We start from the raw sequence: 21,831 nt of genomic DNA on the forward strand, positions 1-21,831 counted from the left end.
TTAAGTCATGGCTTGACTATTGTAATGCAATATTGTCTGGACGTTCCAGCAGTAACCTAAATAAACTGGTTGAAAATGCTGCAGCCAGGGTCCTTACTAAAACTAGAAAATTGACCACATCAGCACTGAACTGGCTTCCAGTTGAATTCAATAAAGACCTCATCCTCATAACAGAACACTATTAGAGTATTTGCAAGACCCCCTCTATTATAAGCTGTCAAAATGACAAAATAACAGGGTGCAGGTTTCCGAGAAGAGCTTCTGTTTCTCTTTTGATAAATCCTCCCAATTCTTGAATAACTTTCCTGAAACCTGACTCAGACAGTCTCAGTCTTTAAGTCTGAAAGCTTACTCCTTTAGTTGTTTAACTTTTGGTAATGAATATTGCCTCATACATAAAGGCTGCAGATCCAGAGGTTCATGGAACTGCAGTAAACTGAGATGGTGGTGCTGTTGTCCCACCTATTGGTGGTCTGGGGTTTGCATTAATTAGACTCTGGTGTGGTCCACTGCAAGTGTGGAAGCTATCTCCTCCTGCTGCATCATGTGGAGTTGCGTGGTTGCTGCATTTTATGTGACTGATTAAAAAAATCACATTACCTCCATCAGTAAACCACATTCCGTCAGTATAGGTTTAATAAAAGCACACTTTCATAAAATTGGAGTGCCTTTACTGTAATAATCTCAGTTTTGTGGATTGAGGGAGAGTAACGAGTAACTGTTTCTCACTGCTTGAGTGTTTTTATCCAATAAAAATAATAAAAAGCAGCAAAAGGTTAAAGCATTTGTTAGACTTTATTGGCTCTCGTGTTTTGATTGAACTTTGAGGATTAACTTCTGATTAAGACTTTTTTCATTTAGCCATACCGAATACAAGGTGTACATATGCTTTTAGCTCCATTTGTTAAAGCTAAAACATAAAATGTTTTTTTTTTATATAAAAATAAACTTAAACAACTGTTACTGGATGAGCTATACACAGCTGCTGGATAAAGCAAGGGATAGAAAATTACAAAAAATATCACAATAGACCAAAATGTCCTGTATGCACTGATATACAATGCTCAAGTCAAATTAAAAATCAGTTTGTATTCACTTAGCTTCCATAGCACTTAGAAATACTACGTTTCCAGTATTGTGTGCCTATACCTCTAGTTTCACACAATCTGCCTTCTTATTACAAACACATTTCATATAGTTTACACTTACAGACTGCACCTTAGCTCATATGGGTTGTAGGTTGGCTGGATAAAACTAAATCAGCACAGAAGATTTCATAACTGTCTCATAACAGGCAGCCTTCTTATCTGTACTGTACTTGAGTACTTCTGTCACAGTATTTGTTATTTCTATTTCCTTCATTAAAAAAAAAAATCTGTAGTATTTATTCCCTACATTTTAGAAGAGGTTCATTGCTCTAACATTTTAATGTAACTTTTTATGTCTTTAATTGGGCAGTAAATCTCTTGCGCTGCTGTTAATATAAATTATCTTATAGCCCTAGTGTGTACTTTTACTTGAGTAAATAATGTATATTATACTTATAATTAAGTAATTTCTATCTGGAGTACTTGTACTTTTGCTTAGGTAGGTGAAAATCATTAATCACCATTAATCATAAAGTGTATACTTCATGGACTGTCCCTCATACTTATAGGACTAGATATGAAATATTTTCCATCATTCTCAACCTTCTGTTGGAAAATTACTGTATAGTGCTCAAGTGCTTAAGCATAGGTCCAAAACCACCACCTGCTTTACATATACTTATTTAACCAGTTAATCAAATCCCCCCTGGCCTCCTGAATGTAGCGTCTGTCTGCTTCGTTGATGTCTTCTCTTTTCCGGTGGACGAACCCATGGGTCTGATCAGGGAAGATCTTCACTTGGAAGTCAACCTTACACTTGTCTTTCAAGTTGGCTTCAAGTGTAGTCACCTAGGTTGATGTGGAAAAAGAAAGAGGAAGATATAAAAATGTATTAAGCAGTTATTAATGAGATACTATTTTTTATAGAATTCTTGCAGGCTTACCTGCTCGAGAGGGATCACAGCATCATTCTCAGCGAAAATGAAGAGAGTTGGACTTTTAAGCTCATATCTGTCCTCTTTCTCTCGAACAATGCCTGCACAGTGATGCAACTTGTGAGAGAATGATAAAGTTATCATAGTAAATGGTGATATTTAACAAACGAAAGACAAAATAAAATTTAAACAGCGATTTCTTTACATGTATTTTAATAATGATGTAAACAGACCCTTTCAGTTTTTCTGAAAATAGAAACACCTTGTATCTTTTAGTCAGAATCACTTTATCAGAATCACTTTATTTCACCAAGTATGTTACACATACAAGGAATTTGGCTTGATAAGAGCAACACAGAGCAACACATGTATGTCATGTAACATTTACACAGACTATTGACAAACATTACACTATGAAAGACCGTACAATAAATAGAATAAGAATATAGTTAAATATTATACTAATATACTATAGTACTAAAGGAATAAAGAGCACTAAGGAACAATAGAAGCTAGGAGATAAATAAAATAAAATAAAATCAGTACTGTACACATATGAATATTATTAAAAAAAGGAATCTTGTTATTGCTGTCAATGTAAAATTATTTAAGACATTTAAGTAATTTTGAATTGTTTCTATTGGTCAATTTATCATTACATTTCAATATGTGAATTAATACTCTCTAAAAAAAAACTTTTTCAGCAAGATAATGCTCGCCTACACAAAGCAAAGGTTTTCCAAGAATTGTCCTGAAAGTTTGCAACTCTTCTGTTTCTTTCTCAGTATTAACAGTGTAACATTTATGGGACCAGCGGGGACACCAGCTTCAGTAATCTATTAGTGTGCAGTATCTATAGGCTGCAACAGCTGCAACATCTGTGGGCAAATGTACCAGAAGATGCCATTTAGAAACTGTCCGCCTCTATTCACAAACAATTATCTTATCCAGGCTAAAGACACACACAAGGGTACTAGAGTCTTCTTTAATTAAACAGTTTCCCCCAGTAAACTTATTTTTTCCTCTAATATTGTAATCACTTACATAAATCATCAATGTGTCACACAGGAAGTTTAATTCGATTTCAACAGCTCTTTCTAGGTGCATAATCTTGTGGCAATCAGGGTATATACTGTATGTATGTATGTATATATAAAGCAAGTCCATTACCATAGACTGACACTCCGGCCTTGATCTCTGGATACTGGAGGGAAATGTAATGTGTGGCGACTCCACCCCAACAGAATCCAACAACACCGATCCTTTTGGACCCACACTTCTCCTTTAAATATTTCAGGACCACATCCACCTCCCTGGACCAAGAATGATGCTAAATTAACCAAATCACAACAAACAAAACACCCTGTTTTAATTACATTTTAACCATTACTTGTTAATTTTCGTGGGATTCTTGTCCTCCAGCCACTGCTGAAACGTTGCCCAGTCATCAGTTGGACTCCATGGCTGCTTTCCAACAAAGAAGTCTGGACAAATCGCACTGCAAACACAAAACTCATGTAAACACATGCAGTTACAGGCATTATCTGAAGTGTTTGTATAGTTGTGAGGAAAAAGATACATACATATATCCATTAGAAGCCACCATGTCTGCCATGTATCTGGTGTTGGGGAGCTGCCATCCAAAAATGTCCTGAATCACAATAATGGCTTTCTCTGTAGGAGCTTTGGGCTTCACTACATATGCTTTAATGTGGTCAATCTGCACCTCTTCTCCCAGACTTCCATATTCAATCTTATCTCCAATGTCACACGGGCAGGGCCTCGCTTCATTTGCCATCTAGGTAAAAAAAAAAAAAAGAGCAATGTTAGAGGTAGGCAATATGATATTTTATATTTTCTGCAAAAATGGTCTTATTGTATTGACAATGTTCTTTTTTAAAAAATATTGAGAAAATTATAAATGCATAAAAAACACAGACTCAACTGTACATTTCATGACAGAGTACAATTAATGCAATTGATTAGATGATAAGGGAAAGTGTTTAAGTTATATTTTTTAAGAAAGTTCTACTGGTATTGTTTTATATCATATTATATGCAATAATAAAATACATTGTCATTTAGTTACAGTAGTGTTATCTTTAAATATTCTTTTTTAATTAGGTGTTTTGTCATATCACCATGAGTATCGATATCACAAAAATATCTTAAAATAGACTTCCTCTGTAATAACAGATTCAGCTAAACTGATACAAGCTTTAGAAAGTCTACATATTTAGATCATTTAGATGTTTAAAATATTTTGGAAGGAGAATATTCCAATTCCACATCTACACACACAATGTTCAGGAATTCAGAGAATAAATAAACGAGAGCTGATATGATCTGAACTCTAGTCCTGCTGCTGGATCATGTGACACATTTATATAACTCTGGATCAAACTCGAGTCATGGTGCAGCCAGCAGAAACACTGTTCTTCTCTAACAGCTATTAAGTGTGTGTGTGTGTGTGTGTGTGTGTGTGTGTGTGTGTGTGTGTGTGTGTGTGTGTGTGTGTGTGTGTGTGTGTGTGTGTGTGTGTGTGTGTGTGTGTGTGTGTGTGTGAAGACACTGCTCCACTGCTGACTGTACACAGACGGTGTGTTAGAGGTGAATCAGAGCTGAACTGAACCTGTAGTCTGGCTGAGCGGCGGTGTGGAGTTAGGCTCACTTACCCTGAAGCTTCAGTCAGTAAAACCAGTAAAGGCCGGAGGAGGAAAACACCGCAGCCGAGCAGAAATACAGCAGAACCGAGTAAACTCCAGTATAAACGGAACTGCTACCGGACACGCCCCCTGGGGGCGGGGTCAGATCCGCTTCAATGATTTGCTGAGATTTCAGTCACGAGCTGAATGAGTCCAGATGTGGCCAGAGCCATAGAGGTCCAGAGCCATCTCTGGACATCTATGGCTATGGACATCTATGGCATCCATCACATCCAGAGCCATCTCTCTATGGCTCTGGATGTGGCTAACCGGATCCTGACTCTTAAATAAGGTCCTAATAATAGTATTCTAAAAAACTGACAAACATACAAGTGAGGAAAAACACATCATACTGTCTCCTCCAGCTTTACTCACTATCATTTAGCTCCTAATTTGTTCTAATCTTTTAAAGTTAAATATAATTTAGCTGTGTTGTTTTGGACTGGACCATATGAGTCTGGAAGGGTATGGAGGGGTATAGAGATAAGTATTGAGGAGTATGAATAGTTATAGAAGGGTATTAAGGAGTATGGACAGTCATATGGGTATGGAGTGAGTGGTATGGATAGTTATAGAAGGGTATATATGGGTATGGAAGGGTATAAAGATGAGTATAGACAGTTATAAAGAGTGTAGAGGGGTATTGACAGTTGATAGATGGGTATATATGGGGTATGGAGGGGTATAAAGATGGGTATGGAGGAGTATGGGCACTTATATAAGGGTATGGAGGGGTATGGACAGTTAAAAATAGGTATATATGGGTATGGAGGAGTATGGAAAGTAATAGAATGGAATGGAGGGATATATACTTTAAAAGATGGGTGTGAATGATATGGATGTATGGGTGGCATAGGTGTTTGAACAGGTGTTTCTTAGAATTTTTTTTTTTTTCAGTTTTTAATTAAAAATATTTTTTTAATATTAGGTATTTTTTGTATGGGAAAAAGTGTGGCTGATACTCAAGGTTTTCATTATTAGTATTTGGGAAACAAATATAAAGTTACATTTCTAATTACAAAGTATGTAATACATATTTTACTTTAAACAGCTATGTGACGCAGGGAACAAAATATATATACAATTTCTATGGTTACTTCTATAAACAAAGTTTTATATACATAAAACAAAATACCACTGCAAAATGTGGGACAAAACCAAGTAACATTAGATATAAAACATATATAGTGTATCATAACATTTGTACACTCTTCCTTCTAAGAATGGATTGTGTTAAACTAAGTTAACAAATTTAAGTGAATTTCATTTAGTTGAATAAATGTTTTCCCTATTGAAAATCTCACAAAGCAAATAGCATAATATGCTGTGTGGGTAGAGGCAGAAAAGGCTGATATGGGTTTATAGAAAGTCTTGACCTTGATCATATTAAAACTTATCAATATTAAAACAGACATAACTTCAGCAAAATTAATCTTGCATTACATCAAGGTGTACAACAGAGAGTAAATGTACAGTGTGTCTCTGTAAAGGATTTGTTCATATATAGTTACTTAGAAAAGCAGTAATATGTGTATTTATTTAACTTGGGTAAAATCAGATTCTTGTACACTATTAAGATTCATGTGTAAAATTGAGAGCAGTTATTCTGTGTACATTAAAGCACTACTCTTCTTTATGTAGCAATGTTTCATGATACACATGTGGTTTAGTGCCTGATCGTCTACAAAAGGCACCGCTGGGATTCGAACCCAGGATCTCCTGTTTACTAGACAGGCGCTTTAACCAACTAAGCCACGGCGCCGCGGAATCAGATTCAGAATACAAGCTTTTAGAACATCCGGGTGTTTCCGAGAACTGCGGAGTTTAAAACGGGTTTATGGGTTTAAACTATTTTAAATGATAAACTCTTGTGTACATCACTGTTTTAATCTCACTGATCCAGATCTTTACACGAGTCACAGGTTACAGTACTGAACAGAACTCCAGCTACAGAGAGAAAAATGTTTACCGCTAGAATGTTACGTTTAGCGACCCTGTGGATCAATAAATAACCTGGTTTAGCGTTAGATTAGCTAGGTTACGTATGATACAGGTTAATTATAGAATAAACACAAGCACTGTTCACTAACTACAGGTAAGGGAAAAACGACGTTAGCGTTAGCTAACTAGAAATGTTAACTCTATCTGAAAACTTTACACACAGGCATAAGATCTCCCAGTAAATTTAATCTAACACTAGCACAGGTAACCTAGCTAGTTAGCTAGCAAGCTAAACTGAGCTAAGCTAAATAAGCTTAGCTATTAACGTTAAGTTTTAGACCTTAGTCTTGATTTCGAAGTAACTTAGCTAATTTACCTCTTAAATATACAGTCAGAGCAACATTACTTACTCTAAATAAAAATGTAACGTTACTACAAAAGCTATTTGTATTAAAACCGACTGTATTTTATTGAAATCTACTGTCTGTATGGCTGACATCAGTTATCCTCTCAATATGCACTAGGCAATATGGTGTTCATTGTTGTTTTACTGCGTTTAACTGCACTACACTCCATTACACAAACACTAAAATACTCTACTTTTATAGTTTACTGTATTTTCATACGTATAATTAACTATTATATCTTATCCTTCCTTTGTAACGTCTGTGTACTATGTATGCCTACTGCTGGATTTCCAGAATTTCCCTCTGGGATCAATGAAGTGTCTATCTATCTATATAATTATCCATCCCTCCATCTAATCTAATATAATCTAATATAAAATTAAAACAACAGTTATAGTAGCTAGTCAGCAGCCAAGCGTTAAAGAAGTGCAGCTCACACTGTGTCCAGCGGGTAGTGCTGTAGCGCTGCTTGCATTAGAAACAAAACCATGGCAGTTTATGCCCCAAAATATTAATACCCACTGGCCAGTATTGAAAACTAAAATTCACATTGGCGAGCTATGGAGCAACACATATGAGTCTTTAATTTTGATTATATTAATCAAGATGTCATTATGTAGCTTAATGTGCCATATTTATCCACTGTCTTCAACAGTTTTCTTTCACAAATTCATGTCCATTGTAATAGACTGTAGAGAGGGTTAAATAATCACACACATTATAAAAACTAATTTAGGTGTAACATGATTAAATGTTGATTTTTTTAAAGAAAAAGGCAGGCTTGTAAGGCTTTCAGAGGCCGTTATTGCCACAGGAGAAAAAAGGTGGGTTATAGGTGGGCATGAGCTTTGAGTAGTACATGTATGTGTTGTTACTCTTGGGACCCAGTTGGGCATCCCATATTACAGCCCACATTAATTTCCAATTTAGGCCCTGTGTGCAGTGTATAACCCAGATGGGGCCCATGTTTATTCCCTCCCGGTCCCATCACTGACATTCATGTATATGGGGCCATCATGAAACCCATGGACAGAATATTCTGGTTCTCAATCACGTTACTCATACAGTCTCCACATGGACATATTGTTTTGGGCTGTTGTTTGTGGTCCTATCACTAGAGGTCGCTGTTGCACTACAGTACAATGCGACAGAGATCACTCTAGTGCAACAGCGACCTCTAGTGATAGGACCACAACAATAGTTCAAATGGTTTAATGTTCCCTACATAGGACACTACTACACAGATCATTAACTAATGCCACCTGTACCCACAGTGTACAAGATATATCCACTCAGTTTACGGATAATTATAAAAGAGGTTCTTATTCTTTAAGTGTGTGCATGAACTGTGTCTATTAAAATAGACATGGCAGAAATAATCGCTGAATAATCGACTAATCAAATAAAAAAATCACCAGATTAGTCAACTACCAAAACAACCATTAATTGCAGTCCTAATGTCAGTAAGTATTTGGACTCTTTTCAAATGCACACACACAGCTTCTGAAATCTCCACAAAAAACACTGACCATTAGCAGACGACAATCTGGCAGAACAGGCTATAAAAAATTATTGCCATTCATTTTAGAAGAAACCTAGGAGAGGCAGGTGTTCATTTAAGCTTTGACAAACATGTCTACCCATCTCTGAACACCTGCCCTCAAAAAACGACCACAGACAACCTGAACAATATGAACATTTATTTCAGGAAAGAAGTTACAAAGTCTCCAAATAGCAGTAAATCCATCAGATTACGATAAATACGTTAGCAATCTGATTACGCTCAAGTACAATTAAGATATAGGGCTATGGATTATTAAACTCGATTAGTTCACTCGCCTTGTTCTGCGGGGGGATAAATGTGACGAGGTTTAAAAACTCTAATTGTGATACACCTGCGCACCAGAGCAGCACACCTTCACCTGCACAGTAGAAAACCTCTCGGAGACAGCGGTTTGGTATCTATATGTACATGGCATTGAGACGGGCTGCAGGAAAAGAAAACACAGTGACCCACAAGACAGAGACATGAGGTTATGAGTCAGTATTTGAGGAAGATTAAACCAGTCCCATATAAGGTCAATACACAGCCAAAGAATAGGGGGTGGGCAGGACTGAAGCATAGCATAAAACATGGGATTTAAGTGCTATTAGATAAGAACAAGCGTCAAATGCAGCACAAAGCCTGTTAAAGGTACATGCCATGGAGAATACACCATTTTATGAGCTCATGAATTCAATAAGGATGAACTGAACAGTAAAATGACTCATTTGTCTGTATAATACTTTGTTTGAAATCACAAAAAAATAAATTAGTTGCAGATACATGATCAAAAATATGAATGATTGAGGCTTATACTGTATGGGACGATTTCTTAAACAGACATTTTTTTCTTTGTATTAGGAATCCCCATTTAGAGTGCAGTATAGTCCAGTACTAGGCCTAATTCCTATCTGGGAAATCAGGCTTTATACGTTTTAAACTGTGTCTAGTAAGCTGCAAAAACAAGGCAGTTTTTAAATATTTAACGGAGAATGTTGCTGCATCATGAATGGATTTAGACTGGAAGTTTTATGACAAGAATCTGTTATTATAAACATAATTATGCTTATTGTGAAAGGATATGTTATTTTTCACTAAACTTATAATTTAATCATCTACTGGCTTACAATTCGGTGCCTAGTTTCTAACAATCGATATACACTGTATAAGTTATAACTGATTAGCAATTATAAATTTTGTCCACTCATTTGAACAGCAGTGCATGTTGCAAGCATTCAAAACTGCATGTTGTGATTATGACTTTCTTGTTTTATAGACTGTTCATGGGTATAGTTACAGAGTTTACTAAGTCTAAAAAGTCACATGTAACATATACTGGCTATTAACAGTTTATTACTTCACAATACTGATACTGCACAAGGCTGTAATATATAAACAGTGCTCCAACCAAGCACATGAATCAGCTGACACCTGCATCTATACTGGGATGCACTGATATGGTCTGTAAATCAGCCCCTGATTAATCTATTTAGGTGAGTTGCTGGTGAAACTGAACGAACTCATATAGTGACCAAACTTGTGTTTTTCTAACCAAAATCTAATTTTGACAGCTGATATTGAATATTTATTTAAGTTTATTATGATGTTATATAAAACTTGTAAATACAGTAGAAGCACAATAACTGCTAACTTTTAAACCATTTTATCAGTGCCTTAGAGTCCTGTTGCACATTACTGTAACTGAAAAGGATTTCTGTATATAAATGTTGCATAAAATGTACAAAATAGCAATAGAATTAACTGGATCAACATTACAGAAAATTGGAACAGTTGTTATGCACAAGATGCAGATATTTAGTGCAGTAGTTGAGTTTAGTTAACGCACATCAAATATCTGCATACAAATACTGGTCCAATACAGACATTAGTCACAAATACTTTTTTTACCATTTTTTAATGATACCACAGTCAATGTGCATCCCTAATATTATGAAACCCATTTCATGATATTGGTTATAATGCAGATGGATTTTGAACCACATGCGAGATACTGTTGCATGTATTCTAATCAAAAGAGGTAGTTATATTCTCGCAATAACAGTATTCTGTTTAAATTGAGCTGATTAATTACATGGCATCATGGTGTCAAATACAGACTCTTCATGAAATGTACCTTTAAAAAGATCTTTCATTAAACATTAAACCAAGACATTTTCTTGACAAGAGTTTGGCCAAAAAATAATAACAAAATAATAAAAAAAGAAATGCATATGTGCTTTAGCCCTTTTGCTCATGGAACACAATATGAGCAAGACAAATGAAAACAGCAGCTGGTTCGTCCTGGTGGGATCCAGGAGAGTCCCCCACCAGATTTTTTAATAAATTAAACAGCAATACAGCATAAATATAGTTGGCAGAGATTTGGAAAGGAGATACATACACATATCCACATATCCCCTTTACTCTGCTCCATCGGACCAGTGTTATTGCAGAGCGGCAAGAAACGCCCTTTAGAGTGCAACATTTGTCAGTATCATCGTTAGTGTTAAAATCATAAGCATTAGCAGAATTTTTTTCTCATAACCCAAGGCTCTTCACATCGCTAACGTCAAGGGGAATGCGCTTAAGAAGGCTTGTTAAAGGACAATTTCTGCATAATGTAAATTAATTCGTTCAGAGAGAGTTTGGTGTGAAACGAAAGAAAGAAAAAACATGGAGCTAAAACTGTTTGATGTGGTGGTGAATGGAGTCTAAAAGTTACCTCACCAAAAGTTTTTTAAACCAATGGTAATGAATATCTGTGAATGTCTAAGACACTGTTTTACCATAGTTTTGAAAGGCTTTTGAGAGTTGCTGTTTAACCTTCTCAGCATCATATAAATCACATTTATAAGACATATGTAGGTTCACTGGTGGCTATGGACACCCAATAAAATGGCCATATTTGTGTTTTTGTCATGGTGCTCCAGGTTCCTATCACCACCACCACCACAAAAAAAAACGTTTCAAACCTAACCCACTCCAAATGACCGTCTCAGCCCCTGAATTACACAGAAATCTTGCAAAATTGGTGTAGTTCCCCTTTAAAGAGGAAAAATATAATAAGCTGACTTGGTTTTCTTTATGAGATTTACAGCAAGAGCCTGATCCCAGTTTCAGATGTTCAGTTCCGAAATCTGCCTTAGCCGTATGAACACAATCATACCTGTACAGTGCACTTCCTCAAACACCATTAGAACAGAAGACAAGGGAAACTGCATGACTTCACAACAAACTACATGGTGGAAATGGTCATATAGGACATTACGAGTATAGAACTGACTGATTTAGGAGCCAAAATCATCATAAACTCACAGGAACTTTCATTGTTTGCGTCCCCTTTAAATGAGAAAGCTAACAGGGGGCAAAATGTTCAGCTTAACCACCAGTATTAACCCACCCCATTCTACCAATAAGACCTAAAAAGTATGTTTTTTGTGGTTTTGTTCTTACATAAGCAACTGGCCTACTGTTTTTTTAAAAAGCATCAGTAATTCAGTATTTTAGTACTATTTTCACATCTGTAAACTTTTTCTTTTTTTTCCCCTTTTTGACCATCACATAGCAAAACGCACCCTCAGCTGCAGCGTCTGACATGTTCGAGTACGTACTCTGGGAAGTGTAAGCTGCACACCTGCAGACCGTCCAGTTTGCAAGGCATTCTGGGATACTCGTCCTCCTTCCACTTGTTCTCCTCAGGATCAAAGGTCAGTATTGAGTCGCTGTAATGGCCATTGTAGCAAAGTCCACCCAGCACCATGATCTGTTTGTCCAGGACCGCCACTCCGTGGCCACTACGGCCGATAGGCATGGATGCCAGGATGGTCCACTCATCCGTTTCCGGATTGTACACTTCCGTTGACGGACAGCCCTGCGACTCGAATGACGCTCGCAGAATAACGCACACTCCGCCAAACACATAAAGCTTCCCATTGTGGGAGATCATTTTGTGGAAGCAGCGAGCGTAGTTCATCTTGGATTTGTTTTCCCAGCAGTTGATGGGAGTTCGGCGTGTACGGTGCTCAGATGCCCCTTCACGCCCAGGGTCAAAAACACACACCTGTTTGGAGGTGGAGGACGAGGTGATGCCGCCAGTGATGTAGAGTTTGCCGTTCAGTACTGTGCCTTCATGACCGTACTTGTTGACTGGATACGGGTCAACAAATTCCCACTTGTCCTCCGCAATGTCATAACGCTCCGTGGAGTAAAACGTTTCGTCCCGTGTGCGACCTGCCACAGCGTAAATGAACTTTCCAATAACACCAACAGCAAACTCCGATCTCGGCACAGACATGTCAGCCATCCTTAGCCAGGAGTTTTGCCTGGGGTCATATCGGTACACCTTGGACGAGGCGTGAAACTCTCCATCCGGTCCAAGCTCCTCCCCTCCCAGCAGAAAAGCGAAGTTGTTGACAATAGCCAAGCAGTCTGGGCGAAGAGGCACCTGCGGACCCTCCAGTTCCCACCACACTTTTGGTCGATGCAGAAGCAGGATCTTGCTGTTCACCATGCTGTGGCCGATCATGCCCCGAAATACGGCTGTCTGCGGCCGTACCGACCGGATACGGTTCGCCTTGGTTTCAGCCAACGGCTGCTCGTTCACAGCATGAAAGTAGTTCAGCGCCTGGTCCACATCTTGCCTCAACTGGCGGGAGTAACGATAAAACTCAGAGGTCTTCACCTGCAGGCAGAAAGAAAAGAAAGAATAAGAATATGTTTAATTATTGAACGCATTTTGAGCTGTGTCCTACTTTATTTTAAGTGTTTAACCTAATTCAACACAAGAGCCAAGTGTAAAAGAGATCTGCATGTAAATGGCCTGTATTCAAAGGTAGCTAGAAAGAAGCCATTACTGAGGGGGGGTCTTTGAGGATAAACAAGGCAAAAACTAGCTTTTTGGTGAAAATAAACATCCCAACAATGAAACATTTGGATGGCACCATGTTTTCACCATCATCTTATTATAACTAGGTTGGTGGTGGTTGGTGTAAAGACAACAAGAGAGCAATCATTTCGCCAAAAAAAAAAAAAAACCTTGGTAAAAGTTTCACTTTTTAGCTGGGAAATGAACGCAAGCACAAGCCCCAACAGACAAATGCTCTCCTAAATGGTCAAGAGTTATTACCATTATTGCAGTTATTCATTTTAATAGTTTTAATATTTACCTTTTCAAACACTTGTGTGGGGGTCATGAGGCAGAAGCGCAGGTTCTGTACCACAGCGTCCGTGTGTCTCCAGCGACGCCGGTCGTGCCGTAACCAGGACTGCACAGCCTCGTACAGCTCTATCTCAGGAAACCGGCTGAGCTGGTCACTGTCCAGGTACGCCATCAGCTTCTCCAGGCTCAGGTAGGACAGAAAGTCAGGTCGACTCATCAGTGGCACAAAGTTCTCCAGCAGAAAGGCATCCAGCTGCTCCTGCACGCCCTCCACACCCACGCTGAAGTCATCCAGCAGACGCATGACCTCGGCACAGTTCTCCAGGCAGATCTTAGCCAGAAGGAAGGAGCAGCAGAACTCCACGGCCTCAGTGAGTTGTACATACATGGCGGCCTGTAGGATCTCCTGCACCGTAGGCATGCTCAGCTCCAGGGAGCCGTAGTACATGAAGCGGAGAACATGACCGAACCCGGCTGCCGTCAGCCCCTTCATGTGGATCTTGTCCTGGTCTCGCTCCCGCATGTCTGCCGTGAACATGACCCGAAAGTAGTCACTCTGCGTGGCCAGCAGGGCCTTGTGCGCCTGGAGGGGGGAAGGAATCGATATGAGGGGGAAAAAAGAGAGAAAACAAAGCTGAAACACCAAAGCAACCACACAGTATACCATATTAACCATGATAATGATATTATCATTATTATTATTTTCATAAAGTACAACACATCATTATATGACCCTAGTCTACCTGGAAGTGGTGCTCTTCTATCAGCAGTGTGACATCCAGCAGCAGGCGTTCCTCGTACAGGGCTCGGAAGCCCGAGGACACGCTCCCATCATGTACCTGCGAAAGGTACACCTCTACATCTCCCGCCATCAGGCACCTACTGGAATAATGAGAAGACATTTATATTACGAGACTTTAGAGCACATAAATCAGTCAAATGCAGGAACGTATATATGCATCCAGTTATGTAGTTATATCCAAAACAATCCTGTATTTTGGACCAAGATTTACAACTTTGTTTTACAAAACAATTATTTCGTGATTGCTTTTATCCACTAAAACAGATTTAATAATGGAATCTTGGAGCAGAAATTTAAATCCTAATTAAATTTGTTTACAAAGAAGCACTATAAAGACAAACAGATGTTACAGGGGGCTTTTTATGCATCCACTAAAAACACTGCAGTACAGAGATGGGTTCTACAGATGGGTTTAAATTTCATAGCTGCGCCACATGCTGTCCTTGTCCTGTGAGGACGGTCATATCTGGGCTGCACAATACAGCCAAAGTATAATACTGTGTATTCTATATTGCGACCTAGTCGGACTGTGATACTCTTTATAAGTTAAAATTACTTGTATGATGATTCAACTCATTTAGTTTTTTTGTAAAAGACCTCAGGCTGACTAACTATATTAATCTGTATGTTATATTTGCAATAAATTGCATATGATTTTTTTGCTTCAATGCAGCCTTAAATAATCTTTTCTTACATACTAAAAAGCAGTACATTGTGTCATAACTGTATGAATAGCCTAATATGTTCGATTTGAAAATACGTATTACTTTTAGTAACTTCAATATATTAAATTATATCACTTAAAACGAAATCTTTCTGATTTTGGTCAAAATTACAATTGTATGATGATTCAACTGAACTTTTTTTTTGTAAGACTCGGGCTGACAAACAATTGAAATATGCATATTATATGTGTAACAAACTGCATTTAATTATTTGTTTCTTTTAAAAGCAGTACATTGTATTATAACTGTATGAATTGACAAAAATGCTCAATTTGAATATATTTATTACTATTACGGTATTTAAAACTTCATACGTTCATAGGAGTAGAATTAGCCATATCACATGAGAGAAGCAGTAGCTTCATGTTCCCCTAAACAACAGTATATATCATCTGTATCATATATACAGTAAATGGCTCTCAAGTAGAACTGGAGCTCCACTTTGCTGCTGCTTTTGTTCGTTTGCTGCTGGTTGATTTATCAACTGGTCTCCTGCCAGCACTGTCCAGTGCAGTCAGCCAAAGGTCTAAAAGGTGTCACTTTAAAAGCTGTTTTAATGCAGTGTTGGAACGAGAGGAGATACAATCACAGATTCTATCAGAGTGAAGTACAGTTGAGCGTGAACTGCTGGGCTTCAGCCCAAAGTACTACAGATGGGTCAAAAGGTCCAGGAAGCTAGCAAAAGTGACAGGCCTTCTTTTACCACTAAATATGTTACTCAACTTTGTTATGTATGAAACAGTCTAAACACACAGCATATAATAAACATTTACATACAATATACATATGAATAATTATGATTAATTAGTATGTTATTATGTTATTATGATCTAAGCAATCAATTATTACTACATGGCAAACCAATGCGAAGTGTAAAGACAATAATAAATTGTCAGGATTCTGGAGATCAAGGTGATTGAGTTTAAATGAACCTGAAAAATACGCTACAGTCACTACAGAAGCTTCTGGAAGGACTTCAAGAACATTCACACCTCAGCACATTGGCTCAGGTTGTTCAGAGCCAACTTTGATTTCCTTGCTTTCTCTCTCTCTCTCTCTCACACACACACTGCACTCTTACACAAAGACACACACACACTGCACACTCACCTCTGATTGGCCACGGGCATGTCACAGGAGGGTGTCCGAGCCAATCAGAGGACAGTGCCCCTTGTGTCCGCAGAGAAAAATTACTCTTTTCTGAAGGTATTCACCTAAATGACAAAACGCCCCAACCATTAAAATTAAAATGAACACAGAACTGATGATAAAGTGAAACTGCCAGTTCTACAGAATAAAATAGACCTACATATATTTTTTCATTTGCACTCTTCTTAAGACACATTAAAATCAGCAGCTACAGAGCAAGTTTATATTTTGTGTGAGGTACAAGCAGCTACATCTCTCCATTTAAAGAGTTAATTATATTATTAGACTGGTTTCATTAGTCATTAAATGAACATCATTATCCAAAAATGGATAATATTAAACACAGCCTCTGTATCTAAATAAACATAAAACACAATATTAATCAGAAAATTATAATGCACAGATTCTCAAGAAAAGTACACAGATCGCATAGATCACAGCTTGTATATGATATTGTAGCAGCTAGAAGTCTTTTAGCTCTTGCAGTTGAATTTCTACCCACTTAAAAAAGCCCTTCAGCTCAGAGATATTCTTGTGTTCTTTTTTTAAGTATATTTACGTTTAAAATATTTAGGTCAGGAGACTGTTGTAAACACCAGTGCAAAAGCTTCAGTTTGTGTCTGTTCAGGTTAGGGCTAAGAACTGGGGCAAAAAGAAAAGACTATAAAAGACTACATAAACCAACAGACCTATGTTATGTATGTGTGTGTGTGTTTTTTTTAGTATACATAAATGTATATTGTGATATAAAACAAAATCTAGCATATGCCATGACATTAATAATTTGAGATATTGCTGTAATAAACGTATTGGATATTGGGCGGACAAGGTCGATCCACTTACCAATACAGATTCCAGTCAGCAGCTAGTACTGGACCATAAATCATCCAGAATATGCTGATATTTTGTGGAAAGGCCACACTAATGCTTTTGATTATTGTTATGGTATGAAAGACAAGTAACTGTGCATTAGAATTAGCTGAAAATGTTGTTTTATGTTAAATGAATGACAGAGGTTGGCCAATCTATGTACATACATCATTTTATGAAGATCTTATAGCCACCTTTAAATAAAATTCTCATAATATTTTGTTTATCCACCAACTCTTGATTGTCAAATATTTTCTTACAGTCTAACTGGAAATTATTGCTATTATTCTCATTAAACTGAGTTTTATCTAAAGGTTTAAAGCTTAATTAACTACTGTGCTGGTACCTTTTGGCGGCCTCCTGGCCGATCGACGGCTTCGCTGACAGCGTGCTGAGGGGCCGCTCACATTTCCTTTGCTTGTGCTTCCCCTGCTCTGATGTGTGAAAAGCACAGAGAGTAAACTTCTCATGCGAACAGACATGCTCACACTGATCCTACAGTGAGCTAAAATAAAACAAACAAACTGACATCTAATTAGCGGTAAATGTTGACACAGTGTTTACAAAGTACAGTAGAGAGCAAGCTCTAGTAGCATAATAGATTAGTAGTACTGTCCAGATGTGAAAAATCCCCAGATGTATAAACCCACACTTCACACATTATAGTCTGTGTTAGAAAAGTTTGGATATCCCTAATTTAGCTTTCTTTTACTCCAAAACATCTTTGCTCAATGTGGCCAAAATACATTATTTTAACTTCATCGGTCCACAGGATTTATTTCAAGAATGCACTGGGCTTATTCAGTATTCTGAAGATTCTTTCATGAGGACCCAATTGGTGTCATGGTTTGCACAGTTGAACAAGGCGCTCTGCACCACAGACTGGCAAAAAAAAAAAGCATGTCAAACATGGGGTTTTGTTTTGTTTCTAGAAATCCTACAAACAGCTCTCTCTAAAATAGTTCTTGATCTTCCAGACCTCAACTTCAACTCACCGCCACAAAGCCTGTTAATTATGATTAAAAGACTATCTAAAGAAACCACTACCTGAAAACTCTTCTTATGGCATTCTAATATTACGTACATTTTCAGAATGCTGGACAGCTGCTTAGAGGAGTCCATGGCTGCTGATTGTTGGGACAAGGTCTGAGGAATTGGGAGAAAGCTTAGATATTTGTATCCCTCAGTCCTATAAATGAGGGGGAGACAGGAATCAGGCCTAGTCTTGAACTACACTGCATTTAAAATATAGATTTTCAATTGAAAAGAAAATATAGTTTATAACTAGACGTAATCCTGTCCGGGAAACTGACAGTGTAATAGTATAAAATGTTTTTAAAACTACCAATTTTGTCCTTGAGTACTGTATTTTTGCGACTATGAGCATTCCTTTTTTTACTATAAAAATAAAATACAATATAATTTATCACAAAAACAATTATCATCATGCCCTTTTATATGATGACACTAAATACAGCATTTATAATCATAAGAACTTAAATATGAATTAAATAGGGTTCTACAATAGTGTACTACTGTAATGTCAAAGAATCCCCCCCTTCCTTGTGTCTAAGTGCATAAATAACAAGGGATTAAGGCATAACTACCACAATCAGATCAGCACCAATGTGCCACACACTCACAAAGCATCAAGGAAGCAAAGAATCTCATAACTCTTAAACCCAGACTTTATAAGAACTCTTCCTCTTGTGGAAAAGGCCAACATACCGAGGTCAACTTTAAGCTTACTCAGTCTGTGCAGTACATAGTCACTTTCCTGTGCCCAATGTACTGAGATTAAGCACATGTGGACCCACACTTAATTGTAACCCCATACTATAGTGGAAACAGGCTTCGAATTAGTCTATACAGACTATACTAAAACCTAACACAGACAGGGTTAAACACCTGAAAGCTTATAGATGTTTCTAAGTGCACTGACCAAACCCAGATCCACACTTTATAAGCTAGCTAGCTTACAAATATAACTGACAGCTGATAAAGTTCATGTACACTGTACTGAATCAAGCAAATGCAGATATGCAGTCCATCAACGGCCCACTGCACTTTAACCTCTTGAAATAATGATCAGCACTAGACTTTACACCATTATACTGAAACACTAACAATTGTGCTTTTTACAGTAATTATAAACACCTAAATTACCAAATATATGATATGATAATCACCTGCAGCTTCTACCATAGCACAAAAAGTAAGGACATTAGTGTTTGCTAGATTATTTATTTATTGTACCAGTGCTTCTTGGAAATATATCTTATACATTTGGAAAGCCTGTTAACTTCCCTTTTAGGCGTTCCACACTTGTAAGAAACATGCATTTGTTGAATGAGCAGCAGAGTTGAGCATGTGGGATGCATCCATAAAATGCAGATCTTCTTGGGGTGTTCTCTTGTGGGGATGCCCACTTGGCGGTCCCTCTCTAACATCCCCATTATATGGAACTTGGCCTTCAGTTTGGAGATATTGGTACTAGGGCTCACTACAAATTCCAAATAAAACCACACCTTGTTTTTTGCAGAACACCAGCTTGAAGTAGCCTTGCCACATGAACCCTATCCAGATCAGTTAAATGATGCCATGACATGTGACATGATGCCGATTCTTGGAGCAGACACCTACTGGTCACTGTAGCAGAGTCCATGCTCACCTGGCTACTTATTGGCAGCACCTGGGGGTACCAGAAGCTTAAAACAAGTGTCAACAGCAAAATAAGCTGTCTGACCATGGCAGAGAAGATTTGGCAACTTTATTATGGGTGCCACAAACATGCTCTCCCCTACTGCTCATCCCACAGATGCATGTTTCTTACAAATGTGATTTAATGTGACCATTTACAAGAAAAAAATGAACAGGTTTTCCAAAGGTATTATATTTATAGCCAATAATCATTGTTAAAACAAAGAAATGCCAAATCTACCAAATCATTGCTATAAAACTGAATATATAAGACTTAGGTGAATGTATAAAGCCTTTTTAAAAATCATTTAAAAGATGTCTGACCAATGGTAGACATCATGTCTGACCCCCCCTGTATATAGTCTTGGTCCTTCCAAGGTTTCTTCCTTCTCCAGGTTCTTTATTCTGTATTTTTTATGTTTAATGTTTCACCTGATTCTCTGAACTGTGATCACATTTCTGTAAAGCGCTATACAAATAAATTTGATTTGATTGTTTTTACTCTTTGTGCTATGTTTATAACAAAAAGGTCCAGTAAAGTGGCTTAGCGTGAGTCTACTATGCACATTATAGTGAAATTAAAATAACAGACAAGGCTAAACATCTGAAAGTACCAAAACATTGTATTAATGTATTGAGTCTTTAGCTTTTTTGCCTGAAATCAAACCTATGGGGCTACAGAAATAGGTTACTGTCTTATAACCTCTTCATCAAGGGCCCATTTCACTGTAACCTCTCAGAGCAAAGGTCAACACCAGGCTTCATTAAGCTTTTTTTCTGAAATGTTGAACAGGCAGGTTAAATGAACACACACATGGTTATAAACACAGAATCAGTCCATCTCCTGCCCCTCACTCTGCTAGTTCAGCTATAGCCATCACCCCCCTACACTGTAATATAGAAGGGTCCAGTGAGCATGCTTAGCCACTCTTTAAACACATTATACTAGAGCTCGGAGCCCCGGGGCTCGGGCTGAGCTCTTCCACCGGGCTGCAGGGAGCGGGCTGGCCCCGCTGAGCGGCCCGCCGCTGCCCTGCTGCTCCTGAATCTCTGTGTTTTTTGTGGGGATGTGTGTAAAGAGTCCGGCTTTACCTCGGCGGTGGGACTCCGCGCAGCCCCGCTTCGACCACGCAGCCCGGGGTCCCTCCGACATGGAGCGGCGCGCTGCCTCACACCGGCTCCGCCCGAACCCTCATCGCCCCCGGTCACCCTTCAGCCCGCCCGCGCCTCTAAATCAGCCCGCTCTCCGACCGGATTCCAACATTGTGTTTTCCTGCAGCCCTCACAGCCATTCCAGACGCCATGTTATGGTCTGCACTGACGTAATTTCCGGCAGCAGAAGCGGTCGGGCGGAACTGTAGGCGGTGAAGGGGGTGCAATATTTAGCAGCTCAAACTTTAGACTTTAGACGCCGAAATAAGCAGCTTACAAAACCGGGAATATGTGCCACTGGTTGTGTGGTCTGTTTGAAAGATGATAGGCCACAGTCTGACAGGACCCAGCACGTTTTTGCTTTTTTTGCTCTGTACCTGAAGGGCCCAGTAAACACTTACCAGAGCTCCCGACTAACTTTCCTCAACCGTCCCAGAAATCGTCCCAGAGCTTTTAGCCACCCCAAAATGAAAATCGTATTTCTATTTTTTTTCCCCATTTTCTCTCCAATTTACATGGCCAATTACCCAACCCACTCATTAGGACTCCCCCAATCACTAGTCATGCCCCAACACCAGGAGGGTGAAGACTAGCACATGTCTCCTCTGATACATGTGAAGTCAGTCACCACCTCTTTTTGATCTGATGCTGATGCA

At 38.4% G+C, this 21,831-nt stretch overlaps 2 protein-coding genes and 1 non-coding gene across 5 annotated transcripts; all 3 read right to left on the reverse strand.

Annotated features, from left to right (window-relative positions):
• Positions 1–776: 776 nt before the first annotated feature.
• On the reverse strand, positions 777–4,874 carry cmbl (carboxymethylenebutenolidase homolog (Pseudomonas)). Its single transcript, XM_007254765.4, has 6 exons — positions 4,699–4,874; positions 3,607–3,821; positions 3,414–3,521; positions 3,194–3,336; positions 2,033–2,124; positions 777–1,937 (listed from the first exon to the last, which is right to left on the reverse strand). Exons 2-6 carry the CDS (start codon positions 3,819–3,821, stop codon positions 1,758–1,760), a joined length of 738 nt encoding a protein of 245 aa, XP_007254827.1. The 5' UTR covers positions 4,699–4,874; the 3' UTR covers positions 777–1,757.
• Positions 4,875–6,416: 1,542 nt separating this feature from the next.
• Positions 6,417–6,490, reverse strand: trnat-agu (transfer RNA threonine (anticodon AGU)). The gene has a single exon. It is a non-coding gene; the product is annotated as a tRNA-Thr (tRNA).
• A 2,271-nt stretch (positions 6,491–8,761) lies between these two features.
• On the reverse strand, positions 8,762–21,361 carry klhl15 (kelch-like family member 15). Of its 3 annotated transcripts, XM_022683615.2 has the most exons (7): positions 21,116–21,361; positions 18,408–18,512; positions 17,670–17,757; positions 16,415–16,518; positions 14,521–14,659; positions 13,785–14,360; positions 8,762–13,300 (listed from the first exon to the last, which is right to left on the reverse strand). In XM_022683615.2, exons 4-7 carry the CDS (start codon positions 16,432–16,434, stop codon positions 12,197–12,199), a joined length of 1,839 nt encoding a protein of 612 aa, XP_022539336.1. In that variant the 5' UTR covers positions 16,435–16,518; positions 17,670–17,757; positions 18,408–18,512; positions 21,116–21,361; the 3' UTR covers positions 8,762–12,196. The 3 variants fall into 3 exon arrangements, with proteins under 3 accessions (XP_022539336.1, XP_015462732.2, XP_015462733.1); XM_015607246.3 differs by lacking the exons at positions 16,415–16,518; positions 18,408–18,512; XM_015607247.3 differs by lacking the exons at positions 16,415–16,518; positions 17,670–17,757; positions 18,408–18,512 and having other exon boundaries at positions 21,116–21,206.
• Positions 21,362–21,831: the final 470 nt, after the last annotated feature.

The sequence above is a fragment of the Astyanax mexicanus genome, chromosome 1 (genome assembly GCF_023375975.1).
Source record: "Astyanax mexicanus isolate ESR-SI-001 chromosome 1, AstMex3_surface, whole genome shotgun sequence".
Taxonomy (NCBI): domain Eukaryota; kingdom Metazoa; phylum Chordata; class Actinopteri; order Characiformes; family Acestrorhamphidae; genus Astyanax; species Astyanax mexicanus.